General features: G+C 42.2%; 2 protein-coding genes across 14 annotated transcripts in view; one reads left to right on the plus strand and one right to left on the minus strand.

The window, feature by feature from the left end:
* Positions 1–4,481, plus strand: part of LOC117573999 (collagen alpha chain CG42342) — a 69,099-nt gene extending 64,618 nt beyond the window's left edge. For 2 of the 13 annotated variants that reach the window (XM_034257564.2, XM_034257550.2), the window contains 4 exons: positions 2,305–2,331; positions 2,414–2,467; positions 2,843–3,040; positions 3,351–4,164. In XM_034257564.2, the coding sequence (XP_034113455.1) occupies positions 2,305–2,331; positions 2,414–2,467; positions 2,843–3,040; positions 3,351–3,518 (447 nt within the window). In that variant the 3' untranslated portion in view covers positions 3,519–4,164. The other 11 variants (XM_052007496.1, XM_034257551.2, XM_034257555.2 and 8 more) reach the window with 9 other exon arrangements.
* Positions 4,482–7,478: 2,997 nt separating this feature from the next.
* Positions 7,479–16,391, minus strand: LOC117575313 (calexcitin-1). Its single transcript, XM_034259467.2, has 5 exons — positions 16,276–16,391; positions 12,158–12,284; positions 10,956–11,008; positions 10,368–10,487; positions 7,479–8,462 (listed from the first exon to the last, which is right to left on the minus strand). Exons 2-5 carry the CDS (start codon positions 12,213–12,215, stop codon positions 8,139–8,141), a joined length of 555 nt encoding a protein of 184 aa, XP_034115358.1. The 5' UTR covers positions 12,216–12,284; positions 16,276–16,391; the 3' UTR covers positions 7,479–8,138.
* Between the last annotated feature and the right edge of the window lie 10,025 nt (positions 16,392–26,416).

A 26,416-nucleotide genomic window follows, 5' to 3' on the forward strand; every position in this document is an offset into this window, starting at 1 on the left:
CGAGAGACAAAATTCTTAATCTATTCAAAACATTCATTGATTGCCAGCCAATCAATTCAAAATTCGAGATTGAGGTGTTGCGTCTTTGTTGCTGATGTTGCTACTGTTGCTGCTGTTGTTGCAGTTGCTCCTTTTGATTGCTGCTTTCAATAGCTGCATTGTTATATTGTTGCATTGTCGTAGGTGCCGTCCAGAGGCTTTGTCGAATAATCAATTTATAGTATACAAAGCGATATATTCAGTGCTTGACAAAGGAAATGAAAACACACAGAAATATATTTATAAATACAAGCAAAGCAAGATACATCATGTAAGTGAAACAAATCATTCGGCCAGAGCTGCAGTATTACTCCCAAATAACTCTGTACAATGTTGTAAACTATAAACTAGCATCTCTAAATTATCCTGTTCGATGTGTTTTATGTCTACAACAAATACGAATTCGAATAATTGATAACAAATCTCAGCACACTCGTAAATAAAATGTACACGTAATGCGATGCGATAACAACAAAGAGCTATCTTCCAATTGTGCATATTTTTCAGTGTTGTCTATGTTTATCGTGTGCACTCTGAAGCGCGCTGTCACATAAATTAGTTAGGCTAAAGTTTAAATATATATATTTACAATAAATACTGTATGTATATTCGAGTATATATCAAATGACATTTGAAAGCACAAAAACGTGTGCCATCGGCTGGCCGGTGAAGAGCAGAATACTGAAAATAACGGCCTCTGTATACCCCTTATCCCCCTCCCCCTCCCCTTTATCAATTGATAATATATCATACATAATTGTAGCATGTCTCCTATTGGTTTCATCAAACATCTCAACTAAAGCAACAAAAGGCTGCTGTATGAATTCACATTTAATAAACGAGAATTTGACATGCGCCATTTCTAAGGCCACAAATATAAAATGTCAACTCTGAAAACAATAAATGGCAACTGCTAACGAAATCAATTATACGATATGTATGTGTATACATATGTGTATGTGGTAATATAATAAAAGTGGCTCAGCATTTGCATATTTTCAAACACTGACAAAAAAAATAAGGAATGAGAGAAGCGAAATCAATGTAAAACCCATGAATATGCATAATATGGAATAAAGCCTCCAAGGATTACGCAAAATGTTTCACAAAATCACAAAGAATAGTATGTCAATTTGTTTTCAATTAGATATAGATGCAGATGTCAGCCCCAATTGGAAACCTACCCGCAAACATTTTGCATGTCAATTTTTAATTTATTCGCATTCAACTCTCAATGAATACGAATACATATATGAATATGAATACGAATACGAATATGTTAGATTAGCCAACCTCGAGGTGTATATAAAATGTCAACTAAGAATAAGCTATGATACTTGCTACTCTTACTCTCACTTGATCAGCTTTGGAATGACGCAAAGTGAAGTCCAACTAATTCACATTCTCTTTATCTATATCTAACTATATGCCCTCTCTAACTAAAGCCTTTTGTCTAACTAAACTCATTGTAATCATGATCCATAGGCTAGAATAATGAATTGTTCGAATTACAAAAATGCGCATTACTCTTAACTTTAACTTTAACATGTACTTTAACTTTAAATTTAACATTAACATTAACAATAATATTATACATAAACAAGAAGTGGAAATGAAATTGAGAACAGAGAACAGATCGAAATGAATATTGACATTATAAGCTGCTAACGTTAATCATAAGTGTACATTTGTTAATTACGTACTAAACAAAGTTTTTGCAATTAAATAACATAATTATACTTATGTATGTATTTATGTGTATTTATGTCTATACACGTAGAGATTGTGTACTATATGTATGTTGCAATTTGCCATTGCCATAGCCATTGCCATTGCATTCGCCAATTGCTAATTGCTAATTGTAATTGTCATTGTCATACGCCATTTGCCATTCGCTATTGGCCATTGCAATTGGCCCTAATGAAAACAGAATGAGACCGAAATGAATGTAAAACGCTAATCCAAAAGGCATCGCCTTGACAGGGCAGCAAATTGTAAAGCGGCTAACGAAATCAATATCATTTTCATATTAATTATGCATTTTCAATAAAGTGATGGTTTTTTACTAAAACACTCTGTTTGTGTCTATGTAATATTTAGATTATAATTAACCACAACAACACACACACACACACACACACAAACACATTTTTATGCAAGTGACTTTGGACTTGCGCCTGTTGGTTAGGCAACACTTTTTTGCCACGCTTTTGCTGCCGCTTCTCTAATCTGATGCTTATCCTTTTTCATTCTCAATTGCTACAGGGTCCGCCTGGGTTGGATGGCATGAAGGTACATTAACCAGCTTACCAAAAGAGCTCTTTGGATTGATTGATCAGTATCTTGTAACCAAATTAAATCTATGTTTTCGCAGGGTGCCCAGGGCGAGACGGGTCACAAGGGAGAGCGTGGCGATCCAGGATTGCCGGTAAGCACAGCCCATTTAATTGGATAAAGTAGATATATCTACACACACACTGTTACTAGTATACATATATATATGCACACACACACACCCGAATGTGTGTTGTTATTTACCTTGTGTGGTTGCTAATTTGAATAATTTGTGTTTCTTCTTTTTATTGTTTATTTTTTCTTGTATGCATGCTCCTCTCTCTCTTTTGGCGTCGTACACTGTTTTCCACCTATGCAAACCCCACACGTATCTCAACTTTTTCCACCCACACACACACACACACGTACATTACACACACAATTTTAAACGCACAAATACACACACACAAATTATATACACTGTGACGTGACCCGTCCCTTCACGTCTCGTCTCGACCCTGTGCTAAAGGGCACCGATGGTATTCCTGGCCAGGAAGGGCCACGCGGCGAGCAGGGCTCACGAGGTGATGCTGGGCCGCCGGGTAAGCGGGGACGCAAAGGAGATCGCGGCGACAAGGGCGAACAGGGCGTGCCCGGCCTGGACGCACCCTGTCCGCTGGGCGTAGACGGGCTGCCGTTGCCGGGCTGCGGTTGGCGGCCGCCAAAGGTTAGCATGCGTTCCAAGCAAGCGAAATACTCGCATTTCACTTTCTAATTGGCCAACTCCAGCTTCAGCGTGGAGCGTGGTAATTTGCATGCGCCACGAGCTAAAACCTAAAACTATGTATTCCTACTCGAATTTCCTTCCTGTGTTATTGTTGTTTTTTGTCACTAACTCGGCTAACTCAAACTCTTGCTTTTGCTTTTGCACACTAACACACGCAAACGCACCCTCAACGCACACGAACACGCACACACGCACACGCACATATGTCATGTGGAAACAATGTGGTGTGGCACAATGGAACATGGCACAGGAGCCCATCATCTCAACGCCCATGCACAAGGATTACTTGCCAGATGTAACGCAGCCGGAGAGCAATGCCAGCGATTACGAGCAGGAGGAAGACGAGGAGGAGGAGCAGGCCGAGGATAATGAAAACGAATATGATGAATATCAGGAAAATTTGCATAACAATGACTAAAAATGGATAGCGCAAGAGTCAGACGCAGAGCCAAAGAGAGACAGAGAGAGAGAGAGAGAGAATCAGAGCCGGAGGCAGAGTCAGATCCAGAGAGAGGCAAACCCAGAGCTAAATCGACAAAGCGCAAACATAAACTCAGACACTGAAACACAGCCAAAGCAAATAGATTCCCTACACACAAACACACACTCACACACACTCAGGACAGACTGACTGACTGACAGACAGAGGAACAGAATGGCACGCACTGGATAGCACTCGTCGTATAGTTAAGCATTTCCGATTTCCGCTGCGAACTTGGCTCTGTTTCGCCTCCGTCTGTTGACATATGCAATTAGCGCTAACCAATGTAAAGTGGCTGGCTGCTGCCCCCAAACTACGTCTAACTACTGTATATTCTATTAGCATACGCACACTCACACTTCCCCCAACAAAAACACACACACACACACACACACACATAGTTCCCCTCTTAGAATAACTAAACTCACATTCACACTTAAACACTCGTAGTTAGTCGTCTCGTATGTTAAACTCGTAATATCGTATCGTATCGTTTCTATTGGTTTGGCTTGGTGTTGGAATCGCTTTGTTTCTTGGTATCTCCTTTTGCACTATGCTTTTCTTGCTATAGAATTATGTTTCTACCCTCACAGGAGAACTGGCAGACGTGGCTCAAGGACGAGTTGAACGCGCTGCAGCATACGAATCCGAAAACAAAAAACTAATTGCCTCAGCTGATGCAAACGCATGCGGTTCCCATCCCTGCCCCATCAGCAGCAATGGTCCATGGACGAGGATATGCATCTGCAATATTCAAATGAATCTTAGTGCTTTGGTTATACTTTTACTCGTAGTTATTTGTTATTGTTAATATAGGAATCGAATCGATCAAAGCTATGCTACCTACCATAAACACACACCTGCGTGTATCTACTCTTACTCTTACTCTTATATGTACACCTACATACATGCATATGTAATGTATACATACGCAAAAACACATGTGCCAAAACCTCTGAGAACTGCAACAGTTGCCAGTTGCTTCGTTCAGTTGCTCACTCAGCTCGATAACTCCAATCTAGGCATTTTACAAAAGTTACATTTATTTGTAGTCTTAATTTACATGCATACCACATACACACAAAAACACACACATACACATACACATATACTATACATATTTTAAATACTTTAATAATAACGTTGTATCTACTTTATTGATATTCCCTCTACTTTTTCTCCTTTTACACTAAGCAAACAAAATATCTAAAGAAATTAAAATATTTTAATAAAAACAAAAGTTAATAAAATTCTTGCTGTATTTTATTTTACCACAAATGTAAATACTCATTTAATGGAATATCAAACGAGAAGGTGGAACACCTGGCCTGTCATTGCATCTGCACATTGATGCGCAAATATAAGGAGCAAGTAACGATGAATTTTAGTTTTAAATGTTTAATCAGAGCATACATTCCTTACTATACATATACATTTATTTCAAAATTTCAAGAGCTAGTAGACGACCCCAAAAGATGCAACAAATTGATGACCCACCCTAAAATGCTGCATTACAATTAAATAACTTTTGTATTTAATTGACCCCGAAAGTATGCAACATTAATATTTTAACCAAAAATCACAGCATTTCAAATAAAAAGGTACCTTTATGTACATGACCCTAAAAGTATGCCACAATAAATAGGTGTGTGTGCTTAGGAGTAAGTTCTTGCCGATTCCAATAGATGGCGCTGCAAATGATTTTTTGTACATTTGCTTGCTGATGATTTCTGTTCGCCTGGTATTTCATCGGCTGAGTTAGAACTTTTGAGCCTTTCACGCCGACTTCAACTGACCAACAACAACAACAACAACAAATTTAGTCAGTACAACAACAACTACAAAAACATCAAAAATTACAACAACAACAACAACTACATTTGGGAAAGAGCAAACTACCAAGCGCTGCTGGCAAGTTGGCTAGTCGTATAAGTAAGTTCACACCGACTCCAATAGATGGCGCTGCAAATGATATTTTGTAAATTCGCTTGCTCATGATTTCTGTTCGCCTGGTATTTCATCGGCTGAGTTAGAACTTTTGAGCCTTTCACGCCGACTTCAACTGACCAACAACAACAACAACAAATTTAGTCAGTACAACAACAACTACAACAACATAAAAAATTACAACAACAACAACAACTACATTTGGGAAAGAGCAAACTACCAAGCGCTGCTGGCAAGTTGGCTAGTCGTATGAGTAAGTTCACACCGACTCCAATAGATGGCGCTGCAAATGATTTTTTGTAAATCCGCTTGCTCATGATTTCTGTTCGCCTGGTATTTCATCGGCTGAGTTAGAACTTTTGAGCCTTTCACGCCGACTTCAACTGACCAACAACAACAACAAATTTAGTCAGTACAACAACAACTACAACAACATCAAAAATTACAACAACAACTACATTTGGGAAAGAGCAACTACCAAGCGCTGCTGGCAAGTTGGCTAATCGTATGAGTAAGTTCACACCGACTACAATAGATGGCGCTGCAAATGATTTTTTGTAAATCCGCTTGCTCATGATTTCTGTTCGCCTGGTATTTCATCGGCTGAGTTAGAACTTTTGAGCCTTTCACGCCGACTTCAACTGACCAACAACAACAACAACAACAAATTTAGTCAGTACAACAACAACTACAACAACATCAAAAATTACAACAACAACAACAACTACATTTGGGAAAGAGCAAACTACCAAGAAATCTGGCCGATGTCGCTTGCAAACCACAACTTACAGCAGTTGGATTACCAGGCTAACATAAAGCAGCAGCAAGCAGTTGAAGTACAGAAAGTCACTTTTGACAGATGCCTACATAAGACAGAGAGTGTATTTTCTCCCGCTCTGAGAATCTACAGAACAAAGCTGAGCATCGCTGCTGACAAGTTGGCTAGTAGACAAGTCGTATGAGTAATTTCATACCGACTCCAATTGATGGCGCTGCAAATGATTTTTTGTAAATCTGACTGCTTATGATTTCTGTTCGCCTGGTATTTCATCGGCCGACTTGGCACTTCTTAGCCTTCCGCCCCAATTTCAAGTGGTCAACAACAACAACAAAGCGGCGCATCGGCTTTGACGAGTTGGTTGGTGGACAATTTGTATGCATACAGGATAATTCCAAAACTAAAGGACGATTATATTGTCTTTTGGCATGATAATATTCACAACAACAAATATTTAGATCAGATGATAGATAATATATATTGGTTTCGTTATTAAGAACTTCGAAATGCATCTTTGGTGCATGTTTTATTTATTTTTTAATGAATTCTTAACAATTTTTAAATGCGAACCGGACGAATATATGGGGTATGTTTCGAATACAGCCGCGCTTACTCAGGCATCTCACTACAGTGCTGCCACTTGGCGTGAAAATTGAGTAAAAAATGTGGCAATCTCAACGGAAACAGGAGCTAAAGCTCGCTGCTATAAAACGGCAAACGAGCTTTTACATCGGAAGCTTTCTAGTTACGTTAAATTTGAAAGCTTGGCATTAGAATGGAAACGATAAACGGAAATAGTTTTTGCAACCGCAAGCTTTCCGTTTCAGAATGAGCCTCCCCTTAATGCGAGTGCCAAGTTCTACAATATGTGCATATAACATGAGAGTTCTATTCGCATGCAGTTGCATAAATTACGTAGCCGCCCCATTGGCATAGTAAATCGGTTCGAAGTGCACCCAAGCTCGACAATGTGGTTGAACCGAAGGTTATTTGTGGCCCTAAGCAAAATTATAATTTTCATAAATTGCCAGCCAATTGCTGATCTTATCGGGCACCATAACCTGCGGTGGCCACAAGCACTTTAAATAAGACGGGATTCGTTTCATCCCAGCACCACCCACTGGAACAACAGCAACAAGTAATGGCCGGCTTCCCCATTCAAGATACATATATACGTGTATGCAAATAGGGATTTTGTAGATGTTGAGCATTTATTGTTTGTAATTTGTTAGAACACTTTACATTTATATTTAAACGCCAGAGATGCGACGATAAACTAGAACTACACACACAAAACAATTTGACAGTTTAATTGGTTTCATTTAATAATTTACGCATCAACAATACTCGCATTTTGGGGTATTCTTTTCATCAGATAACTCGAATCTATATTTAGTAGAATTGCAATTGAGTTTTGAGCATTCGTTTACATAAATAGTTTTAGGGTTTGAGTATACTATATCGTTTTTTAGTATAGTATAAAATATAAATAGAGACGTTTTTTAATTAACAAATAAGGCTACTAAATTAGAACATTGAATTAGGCAAAAGATTGAGTTGAGGTTACAGTTGACAACATTTAATTAACAACGTCAGAATATCTATTCAGCTAATAGTACTCGCAACTGGTAATCGTAATCGTAATCGTAATCATTAGAAGTTGGAGTCGAAGTGGAGTTTTGGGAGATTGGGAGTTGTTGCCTGTTGAGTTGTTGTTTAGCTTTAGCATTAAATTAGAATGTACATTTTGATATATTACTAGTTTAATTAGTGGCAAAACAGCTAACCAGCTAACCAATCACCAAGTCAGACCAATATGCAAATCGATACAGTTAGAACGAGGTCTTGCCAAAGATGAAGTTGCCAGGCGCGGTCGCATCCTCGGCGGCAAAGTACTCCTTCCACAAGGCGGAGAACTGTTCCCGATTCACCTCGCTCTCTCCCTGGGCCATCTTGGCAAACGCTTCCTCGCACTCGGTCTTGTCGAGGCCATAACTGGAGCAGACGAGCGTAAACTCAGATACATCGATGCCACCGTCATGGGATGCGTCCTCCAAATCGAACATAAAGTTCATGTACGTATTCTGCCAGTCCATCACGCTGCTGGGATCCTTGGCGTAAGCGTCCCACATGTTGCACCACTCATCCACGCTGACCTGCCAAAGGGATAGATAGAAAGAGGGAACGAACAAGACGGTTAAAAGCATCAGATTAATGCGTTACGCCCAGAACGCGTTGAAAAGGACATAAAGCGTCTAGCCAGTTGCCAGTTGCCAGTTGGCAGTTGGCGAATAACTAGTAGCGAGTAACGAGTGGAAGGAGGCGACAGCACATAAAACATCATAATGGCACTAGGTGGTCGATGGCAACTGGACTGAGGTGATTCAAGCGGGAGTGAGGTGATCCGAGCTGCTCGATAGAAGGTAGAATGTGTTCTGGTCGATGTAATTTATGCGGCCAACACATTATGCCCCCCTCGCATTATGAGCAATTTTTTCACTTCGGAACAGAGGAGAACACGGACCGGACCGGACTGAAGCAAACAACGGCAATTACCGCAACATCAGCAATCGACGCCTTGACCAAATTCAACAAACTGCCGCTGCCCCTTGGCCCGCCAAGGGATGAGGAGGAGTGTAGACTCATTGCTAATATTGGGCCAAAGACTTTGAGCATATTTGGCTTGGTGGCTTCGGGCTGCAGGCGTCGTTGCTGCGGGGTGGTTTGGCAATGTTCGAATGTGGTCGGTCATAAATAAGCAAACACTAAACAATGTGCGGCCAGTGCCATCAATTGCAGCGGCAATCCAAGTTACCAAGCCACCAAGCCACCAAACCACTGAAGCACCGCAACCACAACAAACACCCCCGAGTTGAACTAACTGCATATTTTTTATGTTTATTGCATCTAAGTGCTACGCGTTGCCAAATTGAAATGCCAAATAGGCCGCCACATATCCTTGACCGTGTCGTGGTGGCTCTGCTGGCAATTGTTGTGTTATTGCTGTCGTTGTTGCTGTTGCTGTTGCTGTGGTCGCATGTCTCATGTGTAGTCATGTACTCTGCCTATTATCTATAGCTGAGCTGTCTGCTGTGTGCTGTAAAGTGAGTTAGGGCAACAATAATAAATCCAAGTCGGGGCAGCACAAAGCCAAAAACTGCACAAAGGCCACAAACAGTTGACTTCAGCTTATTTGCAGCAAACTTCGTCAAGTTGCTGGCTACAAGCCAAAACTTTGTGGCTATCTGTGTCACAATCAAAGTGAGGCCACACCACCGACCACTGAGAAATGCAATGGCCAGCAACAGCCACTGCGTCTCAAAAGGCAACTGCACCTGTTTCGCACATGCAGTGAATTTGTGAGAGACTCAACTGAATCGTGTGGGCTTAAACTGGATTATTTAATTTCGTGCCCGATTATCCAATGGCCTGATACTCTCACTGGTTGCACAAAACCAAAGTCTATTTGGTTCGAATAAACTTTGTCTCTCGTTCTCTCTTTTGTAATGAGCATCGGCCTAGAAAACTAACTCAAGTCGTGGCCCGGAACTGAGACTGCATTGCTCAAATAATTCACAATTCAATTTCCGTTCATTGTTGTCGACGTGGAATTTGCTTACTGTACCCAACAGTTCTCCTGCTTCCCCCTTCCCCCTTCCCCACCCTCTCAGGCTCCCCAACTGCACACTCCTCTCGAATAAAAAGAAAATTTATGAGCATTTTTTGTGCAGTATGCGACCGACTTTGTAATGCTTGTCGTTACAACACTCACACACACACATACATATACATATATATAGTTGTGGATGTGCGAGTGCGTGTGTGGTGGTGAGGCCCACTTGTCAGCTGCTGTCACAATGGCATCGAGTGCAGTCCATAGATTTCAGCACTTTTGGCACTGACAATGAAGCCATTCAAATGGCGAGCTGCAATCCCGAGCCCCAAAACGAAGCACTTGACATGTCAGTTGTGCTTTTTTTATGGTCTGCTCTCGTGGCTATATAGCGCCACGCATCCAGCTTGGATTGTGAGATAAATAGTGGTAGAATGTCACAGCTCACCTGGCCATCGTTATCCTTGTCGGCCTTCGATCGCAGACCATTCCAAATTTCCATCATGACCTCGTAAGTCTCCTTGTTCTTTGGCGTTCCCTTTGGCCATTTGCGAAGAGCGCACACACGCTGCAGCAGACAGTCGAAAAAACAAACAAACATAAATTGAGTTATCAGTTACGAGTTGAATAAACAAAAAGTGAATTGGCAAACGCCAAGCCAAAATAGCAGAACACAGCATAGCAGAGAAGAGCCAACAAATAGAGTCCAAGAGAGAGAGAGAGAGAGAGAATTCCATGCAAAATCAACAGAGTGCCGCAAAAAATGCCACTGCAACTTTGCAGCATTCACATTGTTGCATTTAGTTGTGCTTCTTTTGTGGCTCTTGTTGTTTTTCGGCGATTCAGCTGCTGGTCGATAAACATCGCAGGTTTGCATATTTATCAGCAGCGTTTACTGAATTTCATTACAACATTTTTCCACATTTGTTTTCGAATAATTTAAGAGAATCCTCTGCTCTCTCTCTCTCTCTCTCTCTCTCTATTGCTTTCTCTTTCTCTGTTCGACTGGCGCATTTCCGCTTTGCCCTTCACTTACCTCGATGGCCTGCTCAAAGTCGTTAACGTCGATTTCGCCGCTCTGGTTCACATCTGCGGGCCAATTCGCCATTGCGCATTTAGCGTGAATTGGATTGCATTGTTTGCATGTTGTGTCCAGTTGTTGGTCAGTTGGTTATTTGTCAGCAGCAACAACAATACAACAATATATAGAAAATAGAGTCGGATGCACATTAATAAAAGTTAAACGGATCTCATGGTGCGAGAGAACGAGTGTCACACACAGCACACGAGTTAGCTGCACAGCTGCCACCAAATTGCACTTCCTGTCTGCACACTCGGCAGATTTTCACATTTTCATATTTTCAGATTTTCGGTTTTTTTTATATTTTTGGATATGGCCTCATCTCTCAGCTTATGGCCCTTTAGGTTTGGTTTGGCGTGGTAACGACGACAGCACAAACGACAACGCCAACGACAACGGTGTGCAAATGGCCACTTTAAATTTCAGTGTCAAGTATTTGCTGCTTGCGTTTTATGGCGCCAACAGGCAACAACAAATAACAGCTGCTGCCAAGCATGGCAAATGGCCAACTGCGAACAGCCAACAGGCAACTTTGAAGCCGCTTATGCTGGACTCCACTGTTTGCTGCTTAATGCTAACTGTTAGTCAATTAGTCATAATCGAATAGCACTCAAAATTTGTGTGGTTGGTTGAGTCCGAATCTCAGTCCAAAGTCCGAAGTCCATGAATCTTTTGTTCAAGAGAGTTGCAAAAAGTGTTGCCTACTTTTGAGAGCAGCCACTGCAATACTTTCTGCTTTGTTGAACTTGCCACAATGGGCATAAAGTTCTCAACTAAAATGGCTTTAAAGCATACTGCATACAGCACATTTGGCATTTGGCTAATGGCAACGAGTACAAAGACACAAAGAGCAATGCGCATATGGTAATACTTGCAGTTAAGCACACATTATGTATACGCAGCGTGTGTGAAAGAGGTTCGTTGGCAAATTGAATTGCGAAACGTGCAGTCGACAGCCAATTGTAGATTGTAGATTGCACTTAAAACATTATCTCAATACTGCAATGTAAATAATTTCACAATTGCAAAAAGTTATTCGTTCGTTAGTCTTCGCTCAGGTAATAATGTCATCACGAGTAAGAGTTATAAGAGTTACCATAACTTGTGTCTTACAATTCTTAGAACACTTTCGAGTGGCTGGCTTAACGTGTACTCACCAAAGAACACATTGAACAGGAACAGCAGCTTCTTCTTGCGGAAATCGGAGATGGACATTTTGTATTATTGTTGACTTTAGTTTAGTTGCTGTTTAAGTTGAACTCTTCCTTCGACACTCTTCGTCAGCTGTGGAATACGAGAATCGAAAATTGTCTAATAAAATTAGATGGTTAAAAGGGTGAGAAAGAGAGAACAATAATAATAATAGAATAGTTTAAAATTTAAAGTGCACTCAATTAGGGGCGGACACGCTCGAGTGGGCGTGACAGTCAGTGCAATGTTGGCCCGCTGATGACTCGTGAAAAAGATGGGCAAGAGACGAAATCGGGCTCTGCTCTCGTTTCGGGGTCTTAAATTGTTCTCTTCAGCACATCGCCCCGCCCCGCGCGTTAGTTTATGCCAGCTAATTCAACCAAAGGAAATAAAATAAAACTGTCTAAGGATGCACAAAGGATGCGCGCGTAATGCAAATGCAAAAGCTCAGCACGATGCGAAGCGGGAATGCGACAAAGAAGGTAGGAGGTAGGGGGTAGGGGGTAGGGGGAACGGATCGTCTGTCAGCCTTCCGAGCCACGGCTCATTTAACCTTCAATCAAAAGCAAACAGCCAACTGCTCGACGAACTGCCAACGAGGTCAAAGGCGGCACGCTAAATCAGAGCAAATATGTAGCAAAGAAGCAATGAACATCGTCATCGTCATCGTCGCATCAACCTCATCACACATTGCACATGGTCATTGCCAGCTTTGATGCGCCGCATAGTCTTTTGTTCGCATTCAGTTAATCGCTAGAGCTGAAGAGAAGGAGGAGTGTGGCCAAGGGCTTCATTCGGAAACTATTTACTTTAGTTTACTTTGGACAAGCCAACGAATCACCTTGCAGCCGTTTACTGTGCTGTTGTGTTGTGTTTTCTGGTGTTCATCATCTGAGGGGATGGCAAAGGCAAAGCATAATTTCACAACAAGGAAATTGCAGCCAGGATGTCAAGTGGAAAGCGAAATGCAATGAACATGATGGCAACGAAAACGACGTCGACAGCAGCGTCAACAATAACGACATGCCGTAGATACGGATGCGGATAAGGATGAGGATGAGGATGAGGATACGGATTCGGTTTGAGAGCAGGTGAGTTGACGAGGCTGCTGCCTTCTGCTGGATGGCCGCTGCCTCTGGCTGATGATGAGTTGGGCTGCCAGCCAAACTGCAATGGAAAGGCTATAAAAGCGATGGCTAGCGAGAAGAATTTTCCTTTAGAATAATGCAGCCTGCGAATTAAATTAAATCAGCCTTACTCATAGCTTAGCTTCAAATCTCCATCTTCTTCTGCTCTTGACATCATTACAAGACTGTCAACCCAACTGGACATTTTCTCAAGTGTTAAACTAATATTATTAAGATCTTCATCAAATTTAATGTGACTGCCATTGAGCAATATTTCTTTCATCGTAAATTATTATTTTGATGACAAACTAAACTATGCTAATAAAAATGTAATATAATTTCAAGGAAATGCGACACTAAAATTTTATCGCTTAAATAAAGAATATTTAGTGCGATTCAATCGAAAAATGTTGGAATGGTTTTTTCTTTTGGAAATGAATTCATTACAAGGGCAGAATCAGTTTACCAATTTTTGTTAATCACTTGAACAGATGGAATTAAATTAAATGTGTCGCCAATGGAGTTGGCTTTCATTTGCATTCCTCAACGATGCGCGTGATGGAAATTGGAAATGAAATTTAAAGCCTTTTAATAGGCAGTTGCACATTTTATGCTATATGAGTATGCGAGTATATAATCGGACTAGCCATATCCGATATATTTGCATACACACACACACACACACGCGCGCATACAAGTAAGAGTGAAATAAATAATTTAATATGCGCGCAAATTGAATTCGCTTTGGTGGTATTTGGTCATATTACGCATACGCCACGTGGTTTGGTCGTATAGGAATTAAATAGCGTTCGACGTTGAACATTCAACGCAAATTTGTTTTGCCGTCGCTGCGTTTGCTGCTGCCAATTAAATGTTTGCATTAATATTTACACATTTCCCGTCACTTTGGCTCACACCTTCCGCTCGCCATCCGCTGGCGCTCATTATGTTTGGGGCTTGCGACAAGCTGAGCATTAATTAACAATATCAATACCCAATACTCAATGCTCGTCTACTCATGCGCCAGTGCATGAAAACCACGCGCACCAAGCCGCAGAATGGCTTTGGCTTTGGCTTTGGTTATGGCTTTAGCTATAGTTGTGGTTGTAGCCTGGTTGTGGCTTTCAGCCAGGAAGAACCACATTAGCTCAGTCAATGACAAACGCGCGCCTCGTTAATTAGTCCCCGCCTCGGGTCTCTTGTCTCGTGTCCAGTTTCTAATAACTCAAATGCCTCGCGCTGTTGCCAATTTTTGTTGTCACTTTTTATGGGCAGCTAGCCGGCCATTAACATTCATCTTTCACATTATAATTATTAGGCCAATATTAGGTCATAAAAATTTTAATTGACATTTCACAGAGTCTTGGGAGTGAGCTGTGGTTGTGCTTTTATCAGGCCATTAAAAGTTGAGATTGTGTGTTGCCAAATAGACGAGGCGTATACTTAATTTACATGAGTTGGATAAATTGTTCGTGGAAGTTTTATTGTCTTCAGATTTAATGGCGGATGCTCTTCAGAATCAGGATACAACAAATGCAAGACATCAGAGATCGATAATCGAGCTTTACTTGAGAGTCTTCGCTGCGTCTGCTTCTGAATTTGATTACAAATGTGGCACAGTTTACAATGGCTAAATTCGTGCTGCACATGAAAGGAAGTTTTACTTTCTTCAGATTTAATGGCGGTTGCTCTTTAGGATCAGGATGAATGACATTAGAGATCGAGAACCGACTTTTGCTTGAGAGTTCGCCATCGTCGCTGCTTCTGCTTCTGATTGCGATTCTGCTCAGATGAGCACATGAAAGGTAGTTTTATTGTCTTCACATTTAATGGCAGTTGCTCTTCAGGATAAGAATAAAACAAATTCAAGACATTAGAGATCGAAAATCAACCTTTGCTTGAGAGTTCGCCATCTTGGCTGCTTCTGATTCTGATTGCGATTCTACTGAGATGTGGCACAGTTTACAATGGTCACTAATTACTTTTGCGATGCCGCAAATTTGCGCAGCCAATTTAAAATAATAGACAATGCGATTGTGTTTTATCTTACGCCAGAGAGCGAGAGCGAAAGAGAGAACTGCATTCGACTGTCGCAGTTGCACAGCTGCTGCTGTTGTATTGTGTGGCCCCGCAGTAATTTGGGTAATTTGCATTAATTTACATTTAATTTAGTGGGGCAACAACAGAGCACAGAACACGGAACACGGACAACTGACAACTGACAAGAGAGATGAGAGATGAGAGACGAGAGAGAACAGAGCAGAGAAAATACAAGAGACAATGGCCAGTGGCTGATGCTTTAGGCCTGCGGCGCACACGGCAACTGCACGAAGCGGCTGACCAAACAAACCCAACAAACGCAACACAGGACGACGACGAGGATCCTTGAGTATGCTTTTTGCTTTTGCTTTTCGAGTGCGAGTATTTTTGTTTGGCAACTTTATGGAAAACTTTGGCAACACTTTGAATGAATTCATTACAAAAGCAGCATTACTTGCACTTGTTAAGTTTCTTCGCTGCTCACAATGAGGCACAGCAAGGTGAAGGAGCGCCGCAGGAGGGGAGCAGCTTGCCACAAAGAGGTGGGCCAGGTAGGCGCACTTCCTCTTTGCCTTGCAAAGCTGTCAGCCCACTTGACTGGCGAACTAACGAAACCTGTTCTGATGTTCTGGACACTTCCACTTCCACATCCACATCCACATCGACATCCTCATCCTTGTTCTCTTGTTCTTCTTCTGTGCTCGTTACTTGCGCCTTGTTCTTATTTCCCCTTTCTGGGTCTTCGTCTAGTTCTTGTGCTTTTGTCGGTTTTCCAAATGTATTTTCCAAATTGTGGCATTATTTTTGTAACGGAAACTCTTAACACAAATACAAATGCACTCTCACGCACACACACACGCACACACACACACACACAATGTTGCTACAGTCAGTGTTGAGTTATTGTTTCACTTTACCGTTGGTTAACTCTGATTCTGAATCTGATTCTGATTCTGACTCTGATTCTGGCCTCCACTCTTGGCTCTTGTGTGCTCGGCAACGCGCTTCGCTGTTTTGTGATGTTCGCTCATGTCGAGCCAGCGGCTTTTATAAGCGCCCAGCACCAGCACCAGCACCAGCAACAACCGCAGCCGCAGCCTAGCACCAGCACCAGCAACCAACACAGACATCGTTGGCTTCGGCGTTGACGTCGCCGTCGCCGTCGCCGTTGGCTTTTGCTTCGGCTTCGGCGTCGCAGTCGGCTCATTGCAGAGCTTCGGCGTCCTTCGTCATCGTCGCGTCGTCGTCGTCGTGTCGTCGTTGTTGTCGTCGTTCGCTTTGGGTGCTTTTTGTCATCGCACGTTTTATCTTATCGCTGCGTCTGCTTCGGCGTTGGCGTCGCAGTCGACGCTGCTCTGCACTTGTCGCAGCAGAGGCATGCAGTCAGCAGTGTGTGTTTTTAAATATATCTATGTGTGTGTGTGTCTCTGTTTCGGCGTGCAGTCTACTTTTTGGCTACCACGTGCAGCTTTAGCATTGCACTAGGACAACAGCATGCGGCATTTGTGGTGTCTGTTAGATTTTTGAAGACTTAACACTTGCCGAAATTGCTAATTGAATTTAAAGCCAACTCTTTGCGAATTTATTTATATTACTTACGTGATATTATCATAATTATTTTAGCTTAATCTAGTCGCAGCAATATTTATATATGGAGCCAGCTGCTAAGAGACTGAAGTCCAAATATTTGATTTGTCGTTAATAAAAACTGAGTAAACTTTACATTGATCTCTGCTACTGAAAGTGTTTACGTTTCTGCAACAAATTGTCTGTTAAAAGCAAAACAAATTCACTTCAAGTTAGTGAATTATTTTCACTATCCAACATGCATTTGCAGTTCATGCATATTTATTAAATATTAAGGGACTAAAAAACAATATTTATTTTTAAAATATGAACTTAAATGAAATTTGAAATATAGAAAATGCAATTTACATGCAATTTAATTAAAGAATAATAGGAAATGCAAAGAGAATGTATTTCTAATAGACTACTTTGTGACAGCGTGGAACAATGGAAATTGCGCTCAGTGTAGCACCTAAAAAACTTCAACAAATCAAAATGTGCAAATGTTCTGGACAATTTTTAAGCATAGCCTTGACACACACACACACACACACAGAGAGAGAGAGACACATGTGCAGAGGTGCTGTGGTAGCACTTGGCAGCATAATTATGGTGGTGGCGCATTCGCATTCGATCATGTCGAAAAGTGGACCACCAACCGGCTGCAGCAGTGGCAGTCAAAGACATTTAAGCAAAACAATTTCATGCCTGCTTTTCTTGCTTTTAATTATACAAGGAACACACACACATGCACATGCACACACACACACATACACATACCGAGATGAGCTTGTGCTGGTAATTGTCAACTCTTGCTGAATTGTCGCTGCCAATTTATCAAAATGAAAAAGTGGCCAACAGACTCGCGCTCCCGCTGCGCTGTCACAGCGGGTGGCGTTGGGCTGCAGTGCCCAAAAGGAAGGCCCCAAAACAACAGCAACAACATGGAACAAGAACAATAACAATGCACAGAGGCAGCGCCATCTTAATGTTCCATTTCCAAAGTGTTCCCCGCAGCAGCAGCTGACTGCTGTCTCTGTTGCTGCCCATTGCGGATGACCGTTTTACCAATGTTTCGCAGGCTTTCGTTTCGTTCCGTTTCTATTTCAAATTATCAGCGTAGCAGTGTAAGTGTGTGTGCGTGTGCTTATAGACGTATGTGTGTGTGTGGGTGTGCGACGGTGCGTGTTGGAGTAGACAAATGTTTAAATTTGCGGCCTTTTACCTGTTTGCATCTCAAGTGGCCTGTTCCTCTCCCTCGCTCTATCTCTCCCTCTCTCTCTGTCTCTCCCTCTTCCTCTCTCTATCTCTGTCGCTGCCTGTGCAGCTGGCTCAAACGGATGTCGACATTGACACAGTTTCTTATTAACATGAGCCCAGCCCCCAGAACAAGTCCCAAGCCAAGCCAAGCCAAAGCGAAAGCCAGAAACAAGCAGAGGCATTGGTAGAAGCCAAATGTTAAATGGCTGCCAGCTTTGCATAGTTTTTTGCTCTCATTCTCGTTCATGCTCGTTCTTTACGCTCTCGTGGCTGTTGTTGTTGACAGTGCTTAGCTGTCCACCCATTTCGTGTTGTTGTTGCTGCTGTTGCTGTTGCTGTTGCCGTTGTTGCTTCGAGCATAAATGAGCGTCCACTAAACGTTGGCCCCAAAAAACCAAAAGAACGAAAAAAGTAGGCAACCATCAGCCGTTGGGTCTTTGGGTCGTCTCTGTGTGTGTGTGTTCTCAGAGATGAAAGAGCCGAGTGGAGCACACATGTGAGCTTGGCATGGCACAGTCACGTTATTTACAGGCAATCCGCACCTGCATACACACACACACACTGAGTACCTTCTCCTGCTGCTGCTGCTGCTGCTCCTTGCACGCTTTTGTGCGGCCTTCCGTGCCAGCCGCACACTCGCTTTCGGCTCTCGGCACTTGGCAGCCAACAACGAACAACCATCAACCAACAACCAACAGCAGTCTGCAGTTGGTCTCCTGAAACCGGCAATGGCAATGGCAATGGCAACTTGATTAGACCAACATGAAATTAAGTAATTTTGCCGTATTGTTTAGTGTTTCTCTCTCTCTCTCGCGGCAATAACAATGGGCAGGGGAAACATAACAATAACAAGCTCAAACGCTGAGAACTATACAAAAGGAACACGTGAAGAAAGGCGAGCATAATGAAAGTCTTCAACGGGCATTTACACTGCACAACACGAAACAGAGGCAACTTGAAGAGATTTACCTTTAATGGCCCACTGAATTAAATTCTTGAACATCACTTTTGGCAAATTATTTCATTTTGCTAAATTCCACTAGAAGTTCTAGTGCTGAGAATTTAATTGCTCTGACGCTTACATTTGGTGTCATAATGGCTAAAGTCGTTTGTCTTCTTCGTGTATTTGCCTGAGAAATCAGATTAGGAAGCGCTCTGGCCTAAAAGCCATTCAAAAGACAGACAGACATTCGCATTCGCATTCCCATTCGCTTTTGCATTCGTCGTCATATTACAAATTGTGCTCATATAAATTCATGCTATGCGAATAAACATGAAAAAAACTTCGAATCCGAATCCACATCCGAAACTAAAGCAGAACCAGAACAGAAGAGTTCTTTCCCTGCCCCTTTCTCTCTGCCTCTCCTCTTGCTGCTCTGTTTAGTCTGGTGAATCCCCTGCGGATTGCGTGCTTGGCTCGAGTCGAGTCGAGTCGCAGCGTCAGGTGCAGCGGCGGTTGGGACGTTGCAAATTGCGATGCGCAGCAGACCGCGCCCTCCGCTGTGCCACATCTGGTGGCAAGGACTCTGCCTCACACAGCATCCCATGGTGCGGAATTAAATCAGCTGTCCCTAAAAGTATGCAAGCTCGTCATGCATCGCAGAGGCGGTGAAATGCTGTGGCGAAGTGGCAAAGGGGGCGTGCCTTGCCGCCTGCCGCTTGCCGCTTGCCTGTGTAATTTACTGTTATTTTTTAAGCGCTTTTCTTTTATGCGCTCACACCAACAACAACAACTACAACAGCAAGAAATGACAACAACAACATGGAAATAGTGCAAACAATTGTATTGCTTGTTTCATTTGGAATTTTTGTTTGTTCGCTTCGGGGTTTTTTGGTTTTATACTCTTTGTGCCTCAGCATTTAGAATGCGATATATTTTTTGGCAACTCATCGATTACGTTTACCTAATGCTACGTATACTTAATATGCCAAGACTGGTTTACCACCATTTGCATCATATATAGTATACAACAAAAACACGATATAAGCAAGTATTAGACTGTAGAGTATAGAGAAGTCTTTACGCTTTGCTGTTTGAGTCGCTTTCGTCGAGCAGCACGTGAGAAATTACACATGTCCTTCTATGTTTTCAACATGTCATTGCAATTGCATCCCACACACACAAGTATGAGTGTTTGTATGTATATGTGTGTGTGGGGGCGAGTGTGCGAGTATCTGTGACTTTTGTTTATTTTGTCTGGTTGCAAAGATTTACGCTTGGCCAAAATAAATTTGCCTCGTGTCGTTTTAGCCAGCTGAATTGATGAGCTCAGATCAGATTTGTGCTCGTTGCAGTTGCAATTGCAATTGCAATTGCAGACATTGCTTTTTAAATGAATCCCGCCATTTGCCCTTGCTTGTGTAATTATTTTCACGTGTTGCAGCAGAGTATTGAATTTGGGCCCACATAAAATCGGAGCAGAGCTCAACAAAGCTTGCATAACTTTTGGCACAATAAACGAATTTTAATTTGCAGCTTTTCCGATCCTCCGATTCCCCTCAGCTTTCGCTTTGCCTACTTTGCCACTGCAGCAGCCACGCCCCCAACTGACCTTCGATGGGCAAACATAACGCTATGCCTCCCACAAAAAAAAAAAAAAACTAAGCCCTAAATGCCAAATCTTGTCATCATCGAACAAGCTGATACTCTAAGCTGAATAATTCATGGCATGGAAAATTACAAAACAAATGAGAAATAAATATTTAATTGGCGAAACAATTGTAAATTATTATTCAAATGGAAATATCTATATTCTGTGTGCAACAAATATATAATTAGCCCATCAACGAGCGTCAAGTCTGTGGTCAAAAGAGAGGGTATTAACTGGCTTAGTGGCAACTCGGACATGCAACACATATGCAAAATAAATATTAGACCAGCGGACGGCATCATAACAATTATTACCCCGCCTTGCCCCAATTTGGCAGCCCTTGCCGCTTCTGTCAGCCCTGGCCCGGAACTAAGTCGAGTCTGGGTCGAGTCGAGCCTATATATTCATAGTTGAGCAGTTTGCCAGGCGGGTGGCTGAAATGACAGCGGAAGCCGGAATATTCCATTGATTTTGGCAGCAGCAACTGCGACGGAAACCATGAAAAAGGCAACACGAGTCCTCTCTCTCTCTCTCTCTCCCTCACACTCCACGCTCGGCAATGGCACCAATGTCTGTGGCTGGGGATAGTCCAGACAGCTTGACTTGGCTTGGCTTGGCTGGGGTAATTTATCTCTTGCACTGACCTTTTGGGCCACAGTTTCGAAGGGGCACCCAAATTTTTGTGAGTGTGATTATACCCGCTACCCATAGGGTCGTAGGGTATTATAACTTTGTGCCTCTATGAAATACTTATATGTAACAGACAGAAAGAGGCATCTCCGACCTTATAAAGTATTGATATTCTTGATCAGCGTCAACTCCCCAGACGATGTAACCATGCCCGTCTGTCTATCTGTCCGTCTGTCCGTATGAACTCTTAGATCTCAGATACTATAAGAGATAGAGATAGAATAAAAAGGAGAGAGAGTACAGCACCAATATACAAAACATATAGCATTTGGTATATTTATACCCGCTACCCATAGGGTTGAAGGGTATTATAACTTTGTGCCGACAGGAAATGTATGTAACACGTAGAAGAAGGCATCTCCGACACTATAAAGTATATTCTTGATCAGCGTCAACACCCCAGACGATATAACCATGCCCGTCTGTCTATCTGTCCGTCTGTCCGTATGAACTCTTAGATCTCAGAGACTATAAGTGATAGAGATAGAATAAAAAGCAGATAAAATAGTATTGCACCAATATACAAATCATATAGCATTTGGTATATTTTTAGTATATTTACGGTATATTAATTTAGCAAATTGTAAGAATAATGCCACACTGTTTTGCTTTCATTCAAAATGGGTAGCGGGTATCTCACAGTCAAGCACACTCGACTGTAGCTTTATTACTTGTTTTTTTTTTCTTTGGCCTAGACTAAGGTTGTGAGTATGACATGCGGAAGGCATGTGCAAAAATTTGTTTAAAAGAAGGCGAAGGCTTCGTGCAAATGCCGCATTTGTATCTCACAGATACAGCTACAACTACAGATACAGATACAGCTCCGAGTACAACTGCGGCACTTTTCGTAAAGCATTGCTGATAAGCTCAAAATGTTTGCCAAAACCTTAAAAATAGAAAGACCAAAGCTGTGACACGATAACCAGCGATTGATACAACAACCCGGCTAAGAAACCTTCTGCTCTTATCAAGCAAAGACGTCAGCAACAAGAGAGCTGGAGCACTCTTTATTGTCGTCATCGAATTAGCCTTGAATCGAAGCGAAATTGTCATTAAAAAATCAAATTTCATTTAATTTAGAAAAGGTCATTTGAAAGGTTGATTTTGCCTCTGTTTGCGCTCCTCTCAGACTCTCTTTCTCTTTCTCAAGCAATTCAAGTCCAATTCAAATGCAATTTATAATTGGCTTTGGACTGTTTATATCCGAGATGGCGAGCTCATCTGCTGCTGTTGGCTGTGTACCCCTTTCTTCGTCATTGTCGTAGTTTCTCTTCTCTATTTATTTATTTAAGCTCACTTCCCGAGGGGGCCAAGTGCGTTCGTTTATCAGGCGCGTGGCGTGCGAATAATATTTTTTGTGTTGTTGTGTTTTGTCATTTCGCCTGCACTGCGGCAAACAAAAGACATCGTAACCACGACCACAACACAGCTACAGCTACAGCATGACATAATTTAGACACTTAATTTTTAGTTGACTTTGATTAGACAATCTCCACAAACTGAGCTGAGACGAAAGCACAGCGAAGGAAGCCATCAGCCATCAGCCATCTGAGTGGAGCTCTTTGGCAACCTGTCGCGTTTTGTCAGCAATTTTACGATAAATGTTTGCAGGTGGGTTCAATCGAGTTCAAAGTGTTTAAATGCTTGCCACATCGAGAGAGGAAGCAGCAAAAACACCAGCAGCAGAAGCCAGAGCAGAGCAGAGGAGGGAGTAAAGACTGCATACAATACATGGACATAAATGCAGTTGCATTGCTGAGCAATTTCCCATTTTCCCAACCCATCCCATCCCATTGGCAACATGTGGAAACCGCAAGTTTTGCGCCACATAAAACAACCGCAAGAAAGAAGAAAAGCAAAACTGATAACCGAAAACCGAAAACTGAAAACTGAAAACCGAAACAACAAACAACTACAGCAAAAGCAGCAACAACATATCAAACTAAACAACATGCACCACAATTTCCAGGCAATTTGGTTAACGCTAATTGCTATTAATAAAAAACGCTGTTCACCTCACGACACCAACTACGAATCCGATTTAGATATGTAAAAAACAAACGAGATGCTACTTGGGTGGCAGCTGAACTTTAAAGCTTGTGTATAAAACATATTAAATCGATTTTTAATTTAAGCAGCTGAATCTTGCTGCTTAACAAAACTATTTAATGTCAGTTTGAAATTCAAATTTAACGCATTTCACACCATAAATCTTGGGGAATCATCAGCAACAACTTCAACTTCAACTCCAACTGTGGCGCTGATGTTAAACAAATAAAAACAAAATATTTTTGTGTACTGAACAAAGCGTTTGGCGCCAGTGTGCATGCCGCGAGCGCATGTGGCATGCAACGTTGGCATTCCCATTGCCACTGTCAGCAACAGCAACAGCAGCAGCATGAGCATCAGCAGCAGCAGCATTAGCGGCAACAATTCAAAACATAAACACACCGACAGCACCGACTTGGAGATACAGGAAACAGCACAAGCAAAAGGCAGAGATAGCAACTTTTAATCGTGAGTGCCAACAAATAGTATAACCTAATCAACAACAGCAGCAACAACAATGCCAGCTGGCCAACAACCACTTGAAGCACTTTCGTTTTCATGTGAGGCAACAACGCTCTGCTGCGGCGTCAGCCGTGTGGAAAGCGCCTGCTGTCTTGCCCCCATCTCAGTCGCTTGGTAATGTAATGCGCGCATAGTGGAAGATACTTGCTTCAGCTACAGCTTCAGCTGTTGCTGCTGCGTGGCATGCAAATACGTTGCACGCTTGCCTTATGTCGATCAGCTGTGGCACAACAACTCAACTCCACTCCACTCAATTCAGCTCTGAGCTGAACAAATGTTGCTCGATTTTGTCGGGTTTTCGAACTCGGATCGGATCGGAGCGGTTGCTGGGCGATCAGCTGGCCACATGTTGCTGGCATCTATGATGCAACTGCAATTGAATAACAGCAGTGAAATTGCAGCCCACTGCAGCAGCCACAGAGGCATGCAGCACTCGACTCTACTGGCTGGCTGCATTCAAGGTCTCGAACCACGATTTCTCCTCTCCAAACGCCAACGCCAAAATATTTACGTGATCATTTTGTTTAGCTTGACTAATTTGACTCATGTTGCTGTGGACTAAAGTTGTTGTTGCTGTTGCCGCTGAGAGGGCTAATTGACCCGCAACGCTTCCGTTGATTGTCGCCGCACGTCGTATGCGTAGAAATCCATTTGATTTCTAATATTTTCCATTCGATTTAAAGCGTTTTTTTTTTCGTCTTGGGTTCAATTTAATTTTTGCAACTCCGCGACTTGAAGACTGAAAAAGTTCAGATCGATTGACTCTGCTGTTGGAGTTTGATTATTAAGCATTAGCCTTAAACAGGGACGCGAACTTTTCTCTCTTCACATCACATTGCTCGATTACAAGTGTGCGCTGATTGTGCAAACGACGAGCGTTTTCAGATTTTTGATTAACGTTCACCATTGACGAGCGGCAGGCAAACAAACAAACAAACAAATAAGGCAAGAAAGCAAGAAGAAAACAAGAAAACATCAACAGCAACAGTAACAGCAATTGCCGCAGAGCTCAAGGCGTCCGTTAATTGTACGGAGCAAGAGCAAGAGCCAGAGCAACTGCAACTGCAACAACGAGGCAGCAACTCGACAACGCCCACAAACAATAACAAATTGACAGGCAGGCAAACGGGCGGACAGCCAAGCAGTAGCTTAACTTGGCTTAAATGATCAATTGGCTGCGTAAACAGAGCAATGTTGCTGTTGCACTTGGAGTATTGTTGCGGCCACTGCCACAACAGTTGTTATTGCTGTTGCATTAACAACTTCCCCATTGCTGTCCCGACTGCTGCTCCAACAAGACAGTCAAATGACTTATGAGTTTTGCTGGCATCGCAACGCGGAATTCAAGTCGGGCGTGGGTCCGGCTCCCATGCTCTCAACTCCCAACCCGACTCTAGCCTGCAGAGTCAGCTGCTGCTGCTGCTGTTGTTGCTGTTGTTGCTGTTGCTGCGACTGTGTAATGAAAACGAAAGTAACTCAACTGCACTGCAACTGCGGATATACACTCATATACTCTGCTCATACACTCACTCACTCACACTTACTCACACTTTGGACTCGGCGAGGTGAATTTTGCAGCCATCATTCACAGCAACTGCTGAGAATATATATATAAAGTGAATAACTTATCTCTTCTTGATTTACCCTACTTTAATAAAAATTCAACACTTGACCCCTCAATTAATTACGAGCTCAACACGTAACCGGAAGATCGGGCGTATACGTAACACTGACATTCCTTATACTAAACGAACTCAAAGAATTCGATTAGCTGCAAATTAATAGCACATGTGATAATTATATTAACATATAATTGTACACTCATTGTGCAATTGATAGTTGCCAATGTAATTTAAATCAACACTAAACAAACGATATTTCTATGCTAAATTCTTTTCAACTTTGCATAAGCGTTGTTGTTAGCATTTAAATCATTTCCCCCACGATCACGATCTATATATATGAAGGGTTGAGTAACGGCTATTATTGCAACTTCAACTGCAAGTTAGTTAATATTTAATTAAACGATTCAAAGCTTGAGAGCTGTGTATTATTTAATAACGAGTTAAATCCACAAGTTATGTTCAGTGAACACCAATTCGACAGCTGTGAATGATCACGTGAAGTTGAAGCAAGCCTAAGCTTACCCTTTCGTTGTCGTCAACGAAGCTGTTGCTGTTGTTGTTGCTGTTGCTGTTGCGGCTGATGCTGTGGTTGCTGTTTGTTTGCTGTTTGTTGTTTGTTGTTCATTCGTTGCTGTTGTTGTTGTTGGCTGCTCTTTTGCTGCCCGCTGCCTCGCGCTGTCTTTTCACTTTCGTTCGCGTCGCTTTGTTATTATTATTGCTGCTGCTGTTGCCGCTGCTGATATTATTGTAACTAG

The sequence above is a fragment of the Drosophila albomicans genome, chromosome 2R (genome assembly GCF_009650485.2).
Source record: "Drosophila albomicans strain 15112-1751.03 chromosome 2R, ASM965048v2, whole genome shotgun sequence".
Lineage (NCBI taxonomy): Eukaryota > Metazoa > Arthropoda > Insecta > Diptera > Drosophilidae > Drosophila > Drosophila albomicans.